At 40.0% G+C, this 20,575-nt stretch overlaps 1 protein-coding gene across 1 annotated transcript in view; it reads left to right on the forward strand.

The window, feature by feature from the left end:
* The window catches only part of LOC128453640 (sodium/potassium/calcium exchanger 3), a 93,286-nt gene extending 73,937 nt beyond the window's left edge, over positions 1–19,349 (forward strand). Inside the window, exons 7-17 of the mRNA XM_053436647.1 lie at positions 6,490–6,564; positions 6,793–6,818; positions 6,956–7,009; positions 7,173–7,300; positions 8,356–8,516; positions 11,511–11,751; positions 12,702–12,868; positions 13,721–13,835; positions 14,863–14,975; positions 16,309–16,374; positions 16,465–19,349. Of these exons, the coding sequence (XP_053292622.1) occupies positions 6,490–6,564; positions 6,793–6,818; positions 6,956–7,009; positions 7,173–7,300; positions 8,356–8,516; positions 11,511–11,751; positions 12,702–12,868; positions 13,721–13,835; positions 14,863–14,975; positions 16,309–16,374; positions 16,465–16,614 (1,296 nt within the window). The 3' untranslated portion in view covers positions 16,615–19,349. The remainder of the gene's footprint in view (positions 1–6,489; positions 6,565–6,792; positions 6,819–6,955; positions 7,010–7,172; positions 7,301–8,355; positions 8,517–11,510; positions 11,752–12,701; positions 12,869–13,720; positions 13,836–14,862; positions 14,976–16,308; positions 16,375–16,464) is intronic.
* Positions 19,350–20,575: the final 1,226 nt, after the last annotated feature.

Consider the following 20,575-nt stretch of genomic DNA (forward strand, 5'->3'; position numbering starts at 1 on the left):
TTATTTTAACTATTATTAATGGATAACCGTATCATTTCTAATTAAATGTGTTACATTTCTTAATTAATAGCTTTATCATTTTTGATTATTTTTAAGAAATAATTGTTATTTTAATAATCATATTTCATGATTATTAATAATTAGCCAACGTCAATTCTACTCCTACTATTGCACAACATAAATGGTGCCCCCGTGTGAGGCATTCTAACTCCAGCTGTATCATAATACTGTGTACAATGATCCAGAAATAATTTTGAAAGTTATTTCTCTGCAAATAATTTTTTTTAATCCTTAAAATTTCCCTGCACCTTTGCAACACAGGTATACTCGTGCCTTGCGTATCTGTGGTTGGCTGCAGAGTGCAATCGGTGGTTGTGTATTCGCGATGCACAATATTTATGATTAATTTCTTAAAGAGAAAAATAATTTTGGAAATTTATTTCTCTTTGAATTTTTTATTTGTAATCCCTTTGCACCTCTGCCAAGCAGGTATACTATTGCCTTGTGTATCCGTGGTTGGATTCTTATTGCATATTAGTGGTTGTGTCATCTCCATGCACAATAATTATAATTAATTTTCTTAAGAGAAAAATAATTTTGGAAATTTATTTCTCTTTTTGAATTTTCTTTATTCTTAATTCCCTTTGCTAAGCAGGCGTTGTGTATAGCTATGGTTGGTTGCTGACTACGTTTCAGTAGGTTAGTAATATTTTTATAGGAGATTTTCTGCATGCTTTTTAATTTTAAGGAAACAAACTAGATTTGAGAGACTAGTTTTGTTGAGACTTGTTTGTTAACCAACTAGGTCTTAAGGATTGAGCCATCGAGCTATCCTACATAGCGCTACTATATAGACACAGAGTGAAGCTCACCTGTGCATCTTGTGTAGTGTTTATTAAATTTTTATCCGCTTTTAACCTAAGCAAGCTTGAGCGGCCCACCAGGCTCTTTTCGCACTCAGAAGATGAGTAGCATGGACCATCCTGGGGCAAGGGCTCCCTCAAGGCCAGACGACCTGTCAGAGACAGTCGCCAGTCTGAGCAAATTTTTATAGAAATGCTATAATTGAGTTTTTGTCCGCTTTTATCTAAGCAAGCTTGAGCAGCCCACCAGGTGTTTGCGCACTCAGAAGATGAGTAGCATGGACCACACTGGGGCAGGGCTCCCTCAAGACCAGACGACCTGTCAGAGACAGTCGCCAGTCTGATCAATTTTTCTAGTGATGAAGTGAGTGAGTTGAGTGAGTATGACTTAAGTACCTGCGATCGTAAGATTAAAGAACTGTCCATTCACCTGATCAACCCCACTGGCCCGCATCCAAAAATACCCCATGCTCTGGGTCAACTGACACTCCTCTACCAGCAGAGAGCCGAGCTGCAGGCCCAAGAACATGCGAAGGAGCTCCAGGCCATGCAAGCAGCATGTCGAGCGGAGCAGGAGAAAAACTCCCACCTGCGGCATATCATCGAGACCCGCACAGAACAGGACCAGGCGGTGCAGGAGCACGAAGCTCTGCACGCGAAGGTCAAAGGTCAGCAGAAAGGGGGGCACAGTCAAACAGAGCTGCCCCCCCTCGAGCTGATATCCCTGATGACAGGGCCAGGAGCTGACGTCATTCCCGGTGGAGCCAACGGAACAGAGACACTGGGAGAAAAGCTGCGAGCACAGCTACGCAACCCTCTTGCAGAGGAAGCTTTGCTCTGGAGAGCCAGACACACCCAGCAGTCGATCGCTCCAACCCCCTCAACTCCAAAGGGGGGGCCGGACTCATCCCCTAGACGTGCAGTGACCTGGGACCGCTATGAGGCACTCCAAATGCCTTTCCAGCGGACACACAGCATCCACTCCAGCCAGAAGGAACACATCCTGCACGGAGCCATGCTGATCCACACCACAACGACGGAAGGAATCCGTCCTGGAGGGCTGAAGGAGATTTCCCAGTCTGCCACTCAGGCAGGGGCGCACCATGACTCACGGTCGCGTCCTGGATGGTCCTCCACTCCCGGTGCAAGAGATGGTGGCCACAAAGATGAATACTGTGGCACACACAATTCAGAAGACCCTGATGACTCAGCACCCCCTCAAAGAGAGGAAATCTGCACCCGGCAGCTAGAGCCCCTTAAAAAAGACATTTATCGCTTCGACCCAGACAACCGAGGGTTCAACGAAGACGACACCGTGGTTCTGGCAGTTCAAATCCAACTAAATGTGGACCCGGCGCTGAAAGATGACAACTTTCCCCACGCCAAGATGAACCCCAGCAAAGAGAACCAGGAACAGCGACCCTTCCAACAGGGCGCCCCACAAAACCAAGGGGGTGAGGATTTCAACCAGCCCCACAAACAGTTTCGACCTCAGCACCTGAATCCCTCTCAACAGAGGAGTAGGGGCTGGAACAGACGGAAACCCTATCAGTACCAGGAGTATAGATGTGGTGACCGAAATCCAACACATGGGATGCATCCTGGGACAGAGGAGTAAATACGGAGATGTGTGGATGAAGCAATGAGAGACATTGTGCCACGTGTTCCTCCAGGCTCCACTGAGAGACCAGACACTGAACCCCGTTGGCGAAACTAGGAGCAGACGCCCTCCTTCTCCACTCCCAAAGATGACTTCAATGACGGGGAAGGACCAAGGCGCTGCCAGAAACCCCCTCTCACCTCCACATCTGAAAAGGGGGGGAAGAAATCCCAACTTTAAAACAAAAACGCTCAAACCACTCACTCCATCAATAGCTGCATGCTTTAGACCCTCTGTCAGTAAATTGTATAACGTAGTTCAGGTAGTGAACCTCCTTAGACCTCGTTGAGGATTTTGAAGTCGTTACCACTACGGTTGTGCAGCCCTCACGGGTACACTTGGCAATTCAGTCTTGGCAGTGAAATTCCAATATCTGTAGATCTGAAAACCTAGAAATAGGATTTATCATAAATTCACAGATTAGCGAACAACAGAACGTGACTCGCCGTTCTAAATGTTTTGGTTTGACAGGATAACACACATGTTTACCTCAAAACACCAGCACCTACTCAAACATTTTCTTCTGTTCGTGTTTCCACTTTTCTTTCATTTCACTCTTCACCGAAATTCATTGGTATTTTAACAATAACTGCCGATAAGCATTATGTGAAATTGAAAGTGTGTGCCGTGTTTTAGAATATATGTTATTTAGCCTGTCTGCCCAGACAATTACCTCTCTCTGTTTAGACTCATGCCTCGAAGACATTTATGCCTCTCTGCCTCATAATGAACTAACTTTCACTGCTTCAACTCCACTCAAGGATTACCTCTCATGGATTATCACTGGACTCTTAACCATAGTTTGCCCTGGAGACCGGGGTCACAGCCCACTCTCCAGACCAAAAGGGGGACTGTTGGGCCAGAGCCCAGCGGGGTGCCACCAGACACTGGAGCCGAGAGGAACAAAGGGTTGTTAAACTTTGGGCGGGAAAACATCCTCCTGCAGGCTCAAGAATCTCCCCCTGGTGGTGGAAAAATGTTCTGGGAATGCCTTGGAACCCCCGCTGATTTCCAAGCCCAGCCCACTCAGGTCCAGCTCTGACACTCAATTGGCTTAAAGCCAGCATCATCCTATGACCAACTCCTCAAGGAGGAGGACCTCTCAGGTAATTTAAAAGCCCATGAACCCCAATAATCGCAGCCATTTTTACCCTGCTCTGAAGACAACACCAGGCCCCCTTCGGGGCCTCCCAGCTGATTCAGTTGCTAACGGGGGCAACCTTAACTTTTAGTTTATCAACCAGAGTTATTTTATTTTCATTTCTTTTATTTCTTTATTCAGTCGACGTTTTTATTTTCAAAAGGACTTTTGTTATTTTAACTTGAAGAGGCCGCGCACAGGAACTCGCTCGCCGGTCGAGCATCACAGACTTTCTTTCCAAATCCACAGCGGCGTTACCGCTGTTCATCCCTGCAGAAGAGACGAAGCTGAATTCCATTCCAAGAGCAAGAGAAGTTCGCTCGATTCGGCCCAGCGCTGATCTCCGTTGCAACCACGAGACCCACCGGAGCACCGCTTAAGAGGCCAGGACACTGATTTTGTTTTCCAGGAATCCGCCCGTTCACACGCATTCTGGGGTTTAACGAGACATTCACTGGACTCCCGGAAATCCGCGCCCCACGCGCAAGCAACACCGCGGAGGTCACAGTAAGAGGCTTTATTGTCTGGGCAGATGTTAATCTAATACGTAGCGTATTGTTTTAATACTTGAATGTATTTGTTTTGTATGAGACCGCCGAGTCTCTAATGTTTAGCGGCGATTCGCCACTTCCGGTTTCCGGTTACGGCCTTGTGCCACAGTTTTTAAGCGCCGTGAGCAGCGTCTCCAGCTCATTGTGACCGTTTGAACAACTTTAAAGAGACTTTACCTGTCAAACCTCAGCACACAACGCCACTTGGGTGCTGAGTGGTAAAGTAAATGTAACTTGTCTCTGACGGTGCTTTTAAGAGCTTTGCTCTCTGAGTGCTCTCTCTCTCTCTCTCTCTCTCTCCTTCTAAACCGACCTATACATACATCCGATCTGTATTTAGAATACAGTTCATGTAACATAGTTAAATCTATATTCAGAGAGGCTGGACACATCTGGAAGCCATGCGGCCGAACGCCAAAGCAGAGACAAAGAATTCTCTTTGTCTGAAAATCCCTTGGTGTAATTCATGTGACGACCACCAGTGTGAGCTCCGGCCACATGGTGTCATTAACATAGACTCCATTTTGAATAACGCAAGTTAAACCACCATTTTGAATCTATTATTGCCACGCCTCCTCTCTCCCTCTCCTCCCATTCTGGCTCTAAATTCATAATGGCTCCGCCATCTTGTTTTGTAGTCAATCCGCCATTTTGAGAGTTTTTAGGCCTTGGTTCCACGAATCATGATCGGCCATCTTAGATGTGACGTCACCAAGTGACTGCGTCATCGCCACGCCCCCTTTCTTTTTCTCTCTCTCTCTCGCTCTCTCACACACCCACACACACACACACAGACACACCCACACAGACACAGAGACACATTGATAGACACAGACAGATACACACACAGATACACATAGATGAATACATGTGTTTTTCTAAATTGTGATAAGCGGCTGCTGTTGTTATCTTTGAAATATGGGAGTTTGTTAAAATGATGAATCATTAAATAACACTAACTTTATTTCACATGCATATACATAGACACACACACACAGAGACACTTTGACACAGATACACACACACAAATACACATAGATGAATACATGTGTTTTTCTAAATTGTGATAAGCGGCTGCTGTTGTTATCTTTGAAATATGGGAGTTTGTTAAAATGATGAATCATTAAATAACACTAACTTTATTTCACATGCATACACATAGACACACACACACAGAGAGACACTTTGACACAGACACACACACACACCGAGACAGACATACATAGGTAGACCGCCGGTTTTACATGTATTTTCTGAATTGTGATAAGTGCTGCTGCTGTGTTTATCTTTGAAATATCGGAGCTTGTTAAAATGATGAATCATTGAATAACATTAACTTTATTTCCCCTTTTTAATAAATGCTTTTGTAATTAAAGTATCTGTAGTCTGTGATTATTTGTGCATATGTATGTGATTGCAGCTGGATTATGATTGCCTGTGCTCGAACTTAGTAGCCTTCACTGTTAATTAAATAATTATTAATATTAAATATTGAGATTATTGATTTGACATTTATCATTATGAGACTGATATTTATAGATTGTATCGTTGGTCCCTGTAACCAGGGTGGTGCCCCGCGACAATAAGCAATGATTACAGATTTGTATTATTCTTAATTGATAATTTTATTGTTTTCATTAATTATTTTAACTATTATTAATGGATAACCGTATCATTTCTAATTAAATGTGTTACATTTCTTAATTAATAGCTTTATCATTTTTGATTATTTTTAAGAAATAATTGTTATTTTAATAATCATATTTCATGATTATTAATAATTAGCCAACGTCAATTCTACTCCCACTATTGCACAACAAAGCCCATGCTTGTTTTCAGGCTTTTGACTACACATGGGCCGAAGAGTAGGCTGAAGAGTGTCACAGAAACACTGTCCCAACAACCCTTACTGTCTCACTCTGTTTGATAAAAAGCGATATCTGTCCTGTTCACTTCTCTAATCCCACAAGGAAAAGAAAAAGAGAAACATACTTGAATCCTATTTAGATTACAAGTTACGTAAGACCCAAACACACGGGGGCACACACACACACACACACACACACACACACACACACACACACACACACACACACACACACACAACGTTGCTCAGAGAGCTTGGTTTATCTTGTTAGTAGTGCACAGCAGTGAGTACCTTGTGGGAAGTTACTCAACAATATTTCAGTCAATGCAAGTTTAAAGACATGAAATGTCCCAATCTCTGGTTGTTTATCTTCTGTCTGTCTGTCTGTCTGTCTGTCTGTCTCATAGACGATCCATCTGTCCCGCTGGCCTCTGCTCAGAGACTCTGCTTACTACACCCTGTCTATCTCTGCTCTCATAGTGGTAAGGAACAGCTTGAAGCCATATTGACATTTAAGATACTTTGTTTAAGATTGAGGCCGTTCTTTCTAAAGTGGAGAAACAATTTAAACCTTTACCATCTCACTGTTAAATCTGATAATTTGTTGTTGTTCAAGAGTAAAATTACCCAACAGTTACTTTCGGCGGCTGCAAAGATGTTCATGTTTAAGGAGATGATTTTCACTATTCCTTCATTTTTCTATTCCACAGTTCATATATGACGAAAAAGTGGTTTGGTAAGTCATTCCACAAAAGTATCGATTGCTTAAAACTTCTTTGAAAAGACAAAAGTCAGCACTTTCACAAACACATGTGTTAGTGATAGTTAAGAAAATAATACACAAGGTAAATAAATTGAAACTGTGTTTTCCAGGTGGGAAGCTCTGACGCTGATTCTGATGTATTTCGTCTACATTTTGATCATGAAGTGAGTGTGATAATGTAAAACACTGCAACTGTTGACATTTTGTTAAGGAATGATGGTTACTTTTATGTAATATTCTTCAGTTGGACCAATTTGAATGCTCTGATAGAGTTAGGTTGGCTCTTAGTCAAAGCAGGTTAATTGGATCATACCATGTCTGTTCCAGGATGAATTCCCACGTTGTTCATTTTTTGGAGAGGAGGAAGAAGAACTCGTCCAGTTTGAGGAATGGAGCTGCCAGTAATGCTGAGTTAGATGATGGCTGCGATGCTACAGCAGTACTGTTGAAAAAAGGTACAGTTACGTCCACTCTATGATATGTTTTTAATACTTCAGCAAGTGCTGCTGTATTGTTGTAAACTTATATCCATCAGCATCTATTTGCACCTTATAAAATATATTGATAGATAATACCATGAGATACATGTCTATACGGATACAGAATGTGACCACCTCATTTTTTCATAGTTTCCTGCTATTATCATATATCATAAATCTATGGTAACATAAACGTACAGGGCATTTATGTGCAGCACTTTCTCTTTCATACATCACTCTATCCACTGAACCACAGCTGACTGACTCTACAACATTGTTTTTCGCACACTCCTGTGGTCCTGGGACCATGTGAGATACAGACGAGTGTGGTTGCACCAACACAAGTGAAACATTCAGGGCATACCATTAGAGGATTCCTTTTTAGGTGGTTGAATAGATTTTTCGTATTACCTCTGGAAGTATAAAGGTATCTTTGCTTTGCCAAATGGCAAATAAAGCCAAACCCCCTCCACATTACTGGTGTTTAGTCTTTATTGGCACCAAGTCCTTATCCACCATGCTGCTGCATCACATTGCATCACGCAGGGAAGAGACTATAGAGACCTGTGATATGAGTTGGCCTATCAGCACAGCCATTTATTAGGCAATCATTCTGTTTGTTTGAATCTACTTTATTAGAGTAGACTGAGTAGCCTGGAAACCAGAACAATCAACTAGCCCATAGTTGTTTTCTCTCAGAGACGGGATGGACTGGTGATAGGTCTGTCCAGTTGCGTCTAGAGGCATTTTGATCTGGAAATTCCAGACCAATATTAAATTGGTTTAGTGATGCCAGGCTGTAAACAGAGTGTAAATGTCCTAAAATGTCACAATCTCTATGACTCGCTTGAAAAATTGATTGTGGTCTTCCATGAGATTGCTTGTGATACAAAATCATGGAGTTGACATTGAGATGGATCTGTTGTCACAACTGAGCAAAAATGTTGCTAATTAACTGTGCTAGTACAGATATTGCATGTAGTGGAACATATGAACATGTTGGGTAGTGGTCATGTATGTGTGCCTTATAGCAAACCACCACAGGAAGCCTTCGGTGCTTATGGTGGATGAGCTGCTGTCAGCCTACCCCCATCAGTTGTCCTTCTCTGAGGCCGGCATGAGGATCATGATCACCAGCCACTTCTCCCCCAGAACTCGCCTCACCATGGCCTCACGAATGCTCATCACAGAGGTAAGGACACACATAGGTGCTTTAGAGCTCTGCGTCTAACTGTAAAAAGAGAAAAAGGAGTGCTGCCTTTTCCAATTTGACAGAGAGTGAAGCATGTTTTTCTCAGGGGGAAAGTGTTTCAGAGAGCTTCATTAATTAACAAGGTAATTTGTTGATGCATGGCTAATGAAGCAGTGTGCGTGCGTGTGTGTATGGCATTGTGAAGAGGTGGGAGATCTGATGGAGATTGGATGATAATGTTCTCTTCTCCAAAGTATTCATGGTATTACAATTATTTTAAAGCATAAATATGTGTAAAGAATTAATAGAGATCATCTATTAGAGGAGCTCCAAGCCTTCCTAAAGTGACCAAGAAACAACAATGATCAAATGCAGCTACAGAAAATTCAATAATGAAGAGGAGGGGACATCACAAACCATTTGATGACTTTAAAAAAAAAATTTCTAACCATTTCCACTTCTAAGAAAAACACTATCTCTGGCATAAGCTACCGTTTTTGGTTGTCTCTGTGGAGTCTGATTGTGTGTATAAGCCTCCTATTGGCCACATGTCTCACACAGCATTCTCCTCCCTTAATGCTTCCAGCTGGTTATCATTTAAAAAATCCCTTTGAGAAAGATTTAGATCTTTTACTGTTTTCTGAGGCCTTTTCTATACAGGAATTAGAGCCACCATGATGATTGTCTCCCACCTCCAAATGTTTCACCAAACAATTTCCCTCAGCACTATTTTACAGCACTTTTGCTGTATCCTGGGCCTCATCCCACTGCCAAAGATAATTTACTTTGTTTTAAGAAATGCAAACATTTTTTTCCTCTGTAGAGGAATGATAATGGGAGCAGCCAGACTTTGCTCCAGTACTGACAGAGCACTGTGCAGACAAGTCTGGATAGTTGGACTTAGTTTAAGTAGCATCTACTGGCTCAGATGTCACTCATATACACTCCTGATCAAAATCTTAAGACCAGTTAAAAAATTGCATGAATTTGCATTTTGCACTGTTGAATCTTAGGAAGGTTCTAAGTAGAGTTTCAAAATGCAAAAAGAAGAAATGGGAACAAGAGCCCAAAAGTTGTGAGCAGGCAATTTATTGAAAACAACAATTTAACTGAAGTAGGCTGTTCATCAGCTGATCAAAAGTTTAAGACCACAGCTCAAAAAAAAAAAAAAACCTCCTAAAACAGAAATGAAAGTGTCAAAACTGACTCAGTAATGAGTAGCTCCACCATTATTGTTGATCACTTAAAAAATTCGTTTTGGCATGCTTGATGCAAGTGTTTCCAAAAGGCTAGTGCGAATTTTGCGCCAAGTGGTGAAGATGGCTTCACGAAGGGCATCCGCTGTCTGGAACTGAAGTCCATTTTTGTAAACTTCCCTTGCCATCCCTCCCCAAATGTTCTCAATTGGATTAAGATCAGGGGAACACGAAGGATGGTCCAAAAGAGTGATGTTATTCTCCTGGAAAAAAGTCTTGGTCAGACGGGCATTGTGAATTGGAGCGTTGTCCTGCTGAAAAACCCTGTCGTTACCACACAGACGAGGGCCCTCAGTCATGAGGGATGCCCGCTGCAACATCTCCACATTGCCAGCTGCTGTTTGACGCCCCTGCACAACCTGGAGCTCCATTGTTCCATTGAAGGAAAAAGCACTCCAGATCATGATGGCGCCCCCTCCACTGTGCCGCGTAGAAAACATCTCAGGTGGCATCTCCTTGTCATGCCAGTAACGTTGGAAGCCATCAGGACCATCAAGGTTACATTTTTTCTCGTCAGAGAATAAAACTTTCTTCCATCTTTGAATGTCCCATGTTTTGTGCTCCCTTGCAAAGTCTAAACGGGCAATGTTGTGGCGTTGAAGGAGACGTGGCCTTTGAAGACGTTTCTTGTTTTTGAAGCCCTTCCTTCGCAGATGCCGTCTGATGGTTATTGGGCTGCAGTCAGCACCAGTAATGGCCTTAATTTGTGACGAGGATCGTCCCGTGTCTTGACGGACAGCCATTCGGATCCTCCGGCTCAGCGCCGATGAGATTTTTTTGGGTCTACCACTTTATTTTTTTGTTCCTTAACCCTGAGGATCTTTTAAGAAATGCAAAAATGACTGTCTTACTGCGTCCAACCTCAGCAGCGATGGCACGTTGTGAGAGGCCTTGTTTATGCAGTTCAACAATCCTACCACGTTTAAAGACGGTGAGCTTTTTTGCCTTTGCCATCAAGAGATCTTCACAGTGTGATTACTTGACAGGAAATGACATGGAATCCAAATTTTTGCACAGATTTTGGCTTTTAAAGGCTGTGGTCTTAAACTTTTGATCAGCTGATGAACAGCCTATTTGAGTTAAATTGCTCACAACTTTTGGTCTCTTGTTCCTATTTCTTCTTTTTGCATTTTGAAGCTCTACTTAGAACCTTCCTAAGATCCAACAGTGCAAAATGCAAATTCATGCAATTTTTTAACTGGTCTTAAGATTTTGATCAGGAGTGTATACACCTGCATGCCCAGAGGCCCGGAGGTTTAATGTTGTTATGTTTAAGAGTCAGTGACAGCTTTACTTTCCATCTGTCAAAAGCCTTGAGAGTTCTGCATCACCTTCATTCACCAACAGCTGTCTCCAGTGGTGGAAAGCAAAATCAATGTTACATCTTTTTTGCTTCTATTTGATACTTTTTGACCATCACCACCACATGACATGTTCCCTTGGCAGTAGAGAAAACCTCCAGTACATATAGGCAAATATCTATAAGAACTATTTTAGATCTTCAAAGACCCTTTTTCTAGCTTTTAATAATTAGAAATAAAAGTATAAGATATACCAAATGTTACCTAATTGTTATAATAAGAGCATATTCCAGGTAGGTGTAAACCTACTTGGCAATAAATACATTCTGATTCTGATTCTGATTCTGATTATGATCAACCTTGGTCTAATATGTGCTTAATCCCTCCTGCTTCTCTGTTGTTGTGCTTACATGTACATGGTTGCATTAATGCTACAGAGGCAGCGTCTAATCAACACACGGACTTTGACCAATGGTGACTCCGACGTTCCGGTGAAAGGAGGAAGTAGGCGGGGCATAGAAAACGGGCTGTCCGGGGCAGAGAAAAGTGTCAAAGTTCGCCATGATGACCGTGAAGCTGGCAATGAGACAGAGAATGAAGACAATGAAAACAACGAGAATGATGAAGAGGAAGAAGAGGAGGAGAGGGAGGGACCCTTTGTTCCCTTCCAGTGCCCAGGTACCAGATGAAGTAATTCAATGTACAATGTTGTTTATTTTGTTACTCCTTTGTTAAAATAAATACTTCAGCCTTTTTAGAATTACAAAGACTTAGTTTCCAAAAGAGAAACTTGAAAATCAATAGTACTCTCATGTTTGTTTGTTCGCTTCAGAGCGACAGAGCATTATGACTGGAAGTTGGGTCAAAAGTTAGTTAATCTTTTCTCCAAAGTTCACAAATACAGAAAGATACAGAACAGAAATCTGAGGGATCTTCAGACATGGTGTCAATTTTATAAGATTTTAGTTCAATTGTACCAAATCCAGAAACATCCCTGCAACCACAAGACATAGCACACTGGGCCTAGCAAGAGAAATAGTTTAATGCTGCAAATATCCTTAAAATAACAAATAAAATAATACAAATAATAGAATAAAAATAGCAACATTTTTATGTACAGGATGTTATTTTACATTGTTATTTTAAAGTTCATCCTTAAGTTCCATGCACCTTTGTAGGCAGGTGCACATGCACACAATTTAAACGTACTCTGTTTGTTACACACAGAAGATTTGGATGTAGACATGAAACATAATATGTATCTGTTAATTTTCATTAATTCTACCCGCACAGGATTTATCTTATTCGTGCAGATTTATTTAAGTATAGTACTGTATGTCTCTATTTGATTTGACTAAAATACAGTGGCATAATATTAATGCATACACTAAAATCAAATGAAGAAGGTCTTTTAAATGCAGTTTACCTACATTTCAAACCTATTGTAGGAAATTAAAATTAATATTATTTGAGAAATTATTTCATAGGCAGCAAATCATTCTATAGGTACACATAGTGTTTATTTTGTTTTTGTAAACGTCATCCGATATTTATAGTAAATAAGGACATACTGATCTCAGTGTGTCAGTACTCACTCATTTTGAGACTTTTTGTGGTTGTATTTGCAGCGGGAGTGTGTAACAAGCTGAAATGGCTGCTGGCCTGGCCTCTGTGCCTACTGCTCTACTTCACCGTCCCCAACTGCTCCTTGCCTCGCTGGGAGAACTGCTTCATGCTGTCCTTCTTCTGCTCCACCTTATGGATTGCTGGATTCTCCTACATCATGGTCTGGATGGTGAGAGTTTAGATTTTTAGATGGTTCAGATTTTTATCTAAATAGACAATCAGATAAAAACACTCTTGACATTGAGATAATATTCTGCTTCTAATCTTTCATATATTAGCAGCTATTATCATGTGAAATTAAAAAGTATAAACAAGAAGAAAAGACAGAATTGGCTGATATAGTCAAAATCGGCTGAAAAATAGGGAGTTCTACAAATTAAAAAGATACATGGTACACTATCTAACCAGCAGAGCAGGTAAAGTTATAAACCAGCAGTTGACCATAGGAAGGTTAAGTTTCCTTTAATGTCTCCCGGGGGAGCAATTTGTTTTGGATTATGTGTGCTGTTGCATCAAACCAGATATTGGGGAAAAAACATTAAATACAATAAATACATTAAATATAAGCATACAATTCGCTACATTATAGTATAGTTCTTAAATCCAAACCCATTTTTGAATAAGGTTGTATCAAACACAAGGAAAAACTCAACTCACACAAATGGAAACAATCATGCACACAAGACAATATCTGAAAATATAGTTGCATTTACAAGATACTGTTAAAATCATCACAAAGGGAGAAATGTACCACTTCACATGATCTCACATGATAATGTATGCCGATGTGGACGCTTTGGTGGGGGGAAGGCAGCCAAACCAAACCTGACCCTAAACAAACTGAATGACTGCAAACTGAAAACAAAAATAAGGAAAAAACTGAGAGTTTGAAAATCACGAGTTTGAGAAAAGTGAGGGGTTGTGAGCATATCAACTAAAACAAAGGAGCTAAGAGAGGCTGTGGAGCTGGAGGGAGCTGCAGGTTCAACTCTGTGACTAACGTCTTTCATGTGTCTGTCAGGTGACAGTTATTGGCTTCACCCTCGGGATCCCAGACGTCATCATGGGCATCACCTTCTTGGCAGCTGGCACCAGCGTACCTGACTGCATGGCCAGCCTTATAGTGGCAAGACAAGGTGACGGACACACACACACACACACACACACACACACACACACACACACAAAGAAAGGCTACCAACACTCTCAAATTCAGTTTGTATCTTTTTTATCAAGAATAAGCTACTTCATTTGAGTTTTGGTAACTATAGGATCCTTCATAAATTGACCTCTGTTAAGCCGTTCACTGGGGAATCTAGTGGAGGCAGGACTAATTGTGGAATCATACAGTTTCTATATCGTGCCCTGTAATGTTTATTTTTACATAACATTCCATAGACCTTAAAATTCTGTTTTTTCTTTGTTGGGAATTTCATGTAGAGTTATAACGGTGAATAAAATTATTTAAGTTAAGCTTGTGACATGGGTGGAATAAAAGTTTGGGTTCGTCCAGCATTAAAAGTTCAAATGGATTATTGTAAAAGTCAACCAGTTGGCCCTGTGTAGGCTGTTACTAACAGCTAGTTCGCATTTTTGTACAAACATAAATTGTGCGTGATGGGTGCCAGTGAGAATCAGAGTAAAGCCACTGTCAAAGAGCTGGAAGATGACAAAGATGGAAAAGGTTGGAGGATTGGGAGAGGAATGAGCGTTTGGGGCGAGTATAGGCCTATCATCTTTTCCCATTGTTCCTCGTCTGTACCTGTGGTGAATCTGTAAAAACAGAGGGGGTGGAGAGGGAAGACAACCCGACAGGGTCCCTTCCTCCATCCTTTTATCTGGGTTTATTCTTGCTCCTGCCATCAAATATTTAACAGGCCCTGTCTGTCTGCTTGTGGCCGCTCACTGTGAGACCCTGTTGCAGTTCAGTTGTGAATCCTCTGCTTTGTGGCTGCTGTCTCTTCATTGTTTCCTTTGGGTTGTCAGTTGGTCAGACACTTCCAGTGACCTCACAGGGGTTAACCTAATCAAAATCTGTCGCCTCCTCCCCACCAGTGTACCCTCCTGTCTCTTGGTTCCCTCTCACTTCCCCTTTCATACTTTCTCTCTCTATCTTTCTTGTTTTTGCACCAGTTTTGACTCCACCTCTGTCTGTGTTTTCAGGAATGGGAGACATGGCAGTTTCAAACTCCATTGGCAGTAACGTATTTGACATCTTGGTGGGGCTTGGTCTCCCCTGGTCCCTGAAGACCCTGGCTATCAACTACGGCTCCGATGTAAGTTGCTCATTGCTTCAAAAGATATAGAGACAATCATATAAGCACATACAGACATACAATACTTGAATAGAGAATATGTGTGTAAGGAGGGGATGTTAGTCAATTAAACTATGACCCAGCTTTGAAACCAGAAGCTTCAATTGTCACGTGACATGTCTGGAACAAGCTCTAAATAGAGAAGAGGAACTAAGTAAGTACAAGAAGACTTGGTATTAATTAAAGTTGTACTGTTTTTTTTATTATCAATGTTGTAAATATTTTTATTTTGTTTATTTTGTTTAACTACACGCATCTATTGCACTTTTGTCTGTCCTGGGAGATCTCACCTATACTATATCGATCTGCTTGTGTGTGTACAGGATAAGTTACATTTAGAAACGCATTCAAAATTACAACTATACTACAGCCCTCTGAAGGTTCTGTTAGCCTCAGTGTATAAGTAATGCTGTGGACAAAAGAAGCAAGCAAAAATACAAACATCTCAGGCAATGAGTTTAAGATATTAAATTAATTGACAAAGATCCTGTAGTGCCCTGGCGGCAAGCATGGGGGGAAGTTTTTTCCATCATGCACCAGGGCAATTAAAAGTTAGTCTAATTTTACTTATGTTCCCTCCATTGTTACCACATTGTACAATGTTTCCACTACTTCATTATCTGGTTTACAAGTGATATGATATGGTCCCTTTGAGGTTCTCTGTTAATCAGATGGACCAAAATACAGTCTTTAAGTCTTTTTTTTAAAGTTCATCACCACAACGGCAGAATCATGATATTGTCAGCATATTAAAAGCCTCCAATAACATGCTCCAAAACATGCTCCAATAACATGCTCCAAAACATGCTCCAGTAACATGCTCCAATAAAATTCTCAAGTAACATGCTTCATTAACATGCTGGAGTAACATGCTCCAATAACATTCTCAAGTAACATGCTCCAATAACATGCTGGAGTAACATGCTCCAATAACATTCTCCAGTGTACTGTAAAGCACTTTGAGTGGTCATCAAGACTAGAAAAGCGCTATATAAATACAAAACCATTTACCATTTACAGGGGAGGCAGCGATAACAGGTGAAATCCGTCAGGGCAAACAAACAGTGACATTAAGAAAAGCAAGTAATACAAACTTTAGTTAAATAGAAGAGTAAATAACAGATAAAGCTCAAACGCAAGCCCAAAGGGAGAGTTCCACAAATATCAAAATTATTATGACTTTAAGTTTACAAATAAAGGAAAATTCCCAAAAACTGAAAAATCCAGTTTAGTTTTTTGGTTATATTGGTGTAGAAGTGTGAATAGTGACGGCTCACTCATTATCTTGTTGTAGATCAAACTGAACAGTAAAGGATTGATCTTCTCTGTGGGGCTCCTGTTGGCGTCTGTGTTTATCACAGTGAGTATTCAGCAACACATCTGGTCACAGCTGCAGCACACAGTGTACCACTCACATTCTCTTTATCTGTCTATCTGTCTGTCTTTCTAGGTCCTTGGAGTTCACTTAAATAAGTGGACGTTGGACAAGCGTTTTGGTTTAATTTGTCTCCTCCTCTACTCCGTCTTCCTGTGTTTCTCCTGCCTTATTGAGTACAACATTTTCACCTTTGTCAACCTGCCAACTTGCCGGGATGACTAATAAGTCTGCGCGTGCACACACGCGCGCAAACACACACACACACACACACACACACACACACACACGGTATTATGTAGATTGTGGATGAATGGCAGATGAAGCCAGTTGTGGTTCCCACTTTCTTTGTTTCTTTGATGCTCAGTGCAGCGTGGAGCTGTTCTGGTGTTTGCCCATCACCAGCGATTTGAGGAGCGGAGATGGACTCATCACAAGCCCTCACACACAGAGGGCAGCACTGACAACACAAAAAAGACCTTTGTACTAATTTTGAAACTTCCCATGTTTAGGTGTAAAAGTTGTGATGTTTCCTAGCTGCTAACCTTTCCCAAGAGGAAAGCTGTGTCTTTTAGATCTACTAGTTGAGAGTAATAATGATACAAGCAATGGCGTAGAGAGGTTGTGGTCCACCATTATCGTAGGACTATTTACATTGCCAATATGTTAATGAGTCATGAATACGAGGGTTGAGTGCGTTTACTAAAGTTTAGACATAAGGCTACAGAAAACAAGCCCACACCCCCTTACACAGAAGCAGGGCATCATCCTGTACTCTTTTTATAATTTAACTTCAGTAATATCACATTTGTAGCCTTTACGTTCTGCGTTGGAAGGATCGTAGCTTTATGGAGTGATTTATTTTTTGTTTCCTTCTGTAAATAGTGCACCTTTGTAAATACTCCCAGATGTTCTATTTAATATTTATTCATGTCAGCCGACATTTCTCCTCTGGTGGCCACAGGGTTTATTTATGGAACCAGGCTTGTTGAAAACCAGACCTAAGATCAGTTCAGATGACCACTCTTATACAAACAAGCACAATTTGCCCTGAAGGTATTTGTCCTGTTGATTTTAACACTGACATGACTTCGATGCAGGTATGCTTTTTGTGTGTGAGGATGCAAACTAGTTACTAAGTTCACAAGGAGGCTGCTCCTAATGCATGCTGATTATAAGGATATGATCCTTGTAAAATGAAGCAGGTTCATGTGAAATAATCATGTCGAGGTTTTAGGAGGCAGATGTTGTATATCGGGGGGATGATTGTGGGCAGATGATAAGTCTGTACTCATCCACTTAGTGACTGCTTTTTCTCTTCTCAGAAACACTGACCAAATAGACTCAGAAAAGTGGCAGCATCACTCAAAGCAACACCTGTATGTTTGAATGAGGTTTTGCCTCCGTAGAACAGGTGAGCTGATCTGTGTTATCTGCTTGAAGTCAGGTCTTTAAATGGTTGTATCATTGGAGTATAGTACAGTTGCAATATAAAGCATCAGGACTTTTATCCCAGCTTGAATACTTAATGGCTGGGGTTTCAACTTTATTTTTTATCCAGAATCCGTATTTTGTAATGCCTAATGTTTTAGATTTGTCCAGTTATGGTAGGCTTGTGGTATATAAATATTCCTACAAATTTTTAGAGCATGTACAGTGTGGTTTGTGAACCCCTACTGGATATTTTTATTCCACTTCGGGAGTCAAGACACGCCAGCAAAGTCCCTCTCTTCCACCACTGTAGAAGTGAACAGTAGTCTGTCAGAGCCTGTTGCTGTTTTTTCTCACTGAGGGAAGACAACATGAAACAAAAAGTCTGGTTTGTTTCAGGTACATTTTACATTTTTTATTTATTGATCAGTTATATAAAATATCTATTCTGAGAACTATTGTCTTTTGAATGTGAAATGATTAATATTGTTTTTGTTTATGTATCTATCATATTTATTTCAAAGACACAGACATAGCAATCTGGGATATGACCGGAATACAGGGTTTAACATGTTTGAATCTTCGGTAATGCAATAACTGAGCTTACAAAGCGCTTTGAGTGGTCATCAAGACTAGAAAAGCGCTAAATAATACAAAAGCATTTACCATTTACAAATATGTAAATATGCTGTTTTAAGGAAATTTAATGGGAAATTTGTATTAGAGTTTAAAAGATGTAAATGATGTCTGTCAGTATTTGACACTGTAAAATCCTGTCAGTCTTTGTGAAATGATTTATCAGAACAAGACTGTTATTAACACACAGAAGTCCAAATATCATTACAATGAAGGAAAATTTAATTAATAATGAGTTGAATGGTTTAAATCACTGTCAGATAGATAGTGGTCACTATATTTGCATGTATTTTTCTTTGCCATGAAGTATCAGGTTCAAAATGTCTCTGGATTTCATTAACAGCGTTTAAAGACAGTTTCTGTTTTTTACAATATGTTGCCAATGTCCCATTGTTTCCTATTTCTCAGAATGCCCTCTGACTAATTATAGGAAAAAGATCAATTATTTTATGTCACAATTTATCAAGTAACCATTCAAGTACTTTAATTTTAATGTTATGTATTTAGATGCACATTTCTCACAGAAATAAAAATGTTTAGAATAAAATTTAATTATAAGTACTCATGGTGAGTTATGGTCAGCTCATCAAGATTGTATATGTCACATTTTATTTGGCTCGCATTTCCAACCCACAGTAAGATGGTTCCTGGTTCAAATCCTTCAGGCAGCATTTCTGTGCAGGTTCATCACACAGTCTGGAAAACAAATAAACAAACACAGAACATGCAGATTGGGGTTAGATAAATTAGACTCTAAATTGATTGTAGGTGTAAATGTGAGTGTGACCGGGTGTTTGTCTCTGAGATGTTGGCTGTGTAACACACACACACACAAGCTTGAGGATTGTGAGGCGTTTCTTTCAAAATCTGAATAAAACAGTTTTGATTCTCCACTTTTACTTTAATTTGTTTGGAATTGTATGAACTGTAAATGTATTTACTTGTAATGTCTAACAAACTACAGAGTTTGAAAGATTTTAATAAGAATTCAGTTTCTTTCTAGGAAATGATTAGCAGCACATGGGACTCAGACTATAGTGTTAGCTTATTATTTGAAAGTCACAAATCAACAAAACACTGCTTTTACATTGGAAATCATTTCCATTCAAAACTTAGTTTCAGAACACAAACAATCGATTATTTAAATATAATTCATCAGTGTGTCTTTATGTATGTTGTAGAATTTCTATGATTAAATAAAATGATCAGTAATGCTCATTTTGATACAGATATTTACTCTTATGTCATACTGTTTAAGAATCACTGACTGCAAAACATCAATTGTTTTTTATCAGTAACGGCATTTTTTTGGTTGATAATATCCATATATACGAAAATATTTGTATCATGCACTTTAACATTTACGCAACTGATGTCACCGATTATTTGGTTCAATACATTTTGTGCTGCTATTCACTGCATGTACCTAAAACCCAGACATACGGTACCATTTCTTTGAAAAAAACCAAACTACCACAAAGACGCTGACATTTTGAAAGGACGCGTCTTATAGAGGAGATTTCTAAATTATTTGTGATATTCACATGGGTGATATATTGCTGATGTACATATGTATATAAATGTGTAAATGTATTTATATATTTTTTGTCTTAATTTGTATATCTGTTGAATATATTTTCATAGATCCTAGATTGCCCTTGTATCCCCTTTGTCTCATGTGTTCAGATCTCTGAAGCTGTTGGTCTTTGTTCACTTGCATGGAGATATTCCAATATAATAAATAATTTATGGTAAATTTCTATGTACTTTTGGGATGAGAGTCAAATGCGTGTTTAGATGGCACTGGATATCCTAGATGACTGCATGCGAGTGCTAATGTAGGATATAAGACATGAGAGTGTTTGCAGTTCGATCCCTCAAACTATCCCAGATTGACTTCTTACTATTCTAAAAACTTTTTTGCAGAATGGTTTAGTTTGTTTATGTTTCAAATGTAATTTTAGAGATCATTTTGCTACCTGAGCATTAATAAAGTTGTCCTTGCTTAAAGTAACAACCATTTTACTGTAGTAAGTCTTTTTTTACCTACAAACTCACACATGCTTGCAGAAACCTAAATTGCATAATGCAGATCAATATATCAGTAAATGAGTAATTG

This window comes from Pleuronectes platessa, chromosome 12 (genome assembly GCF_947347685.1).
Source record: "Pleuronectes platessa chromosome 12, fPlePla1.1, whole genome shotgun sequence".
Lineage (NCBI taxonomy): Eukaryota > Metazoa > Chordata > Actinopteri > Pleuronectiformes > Pleuronectidae > Pleuronectes > Pleuronectes platessa.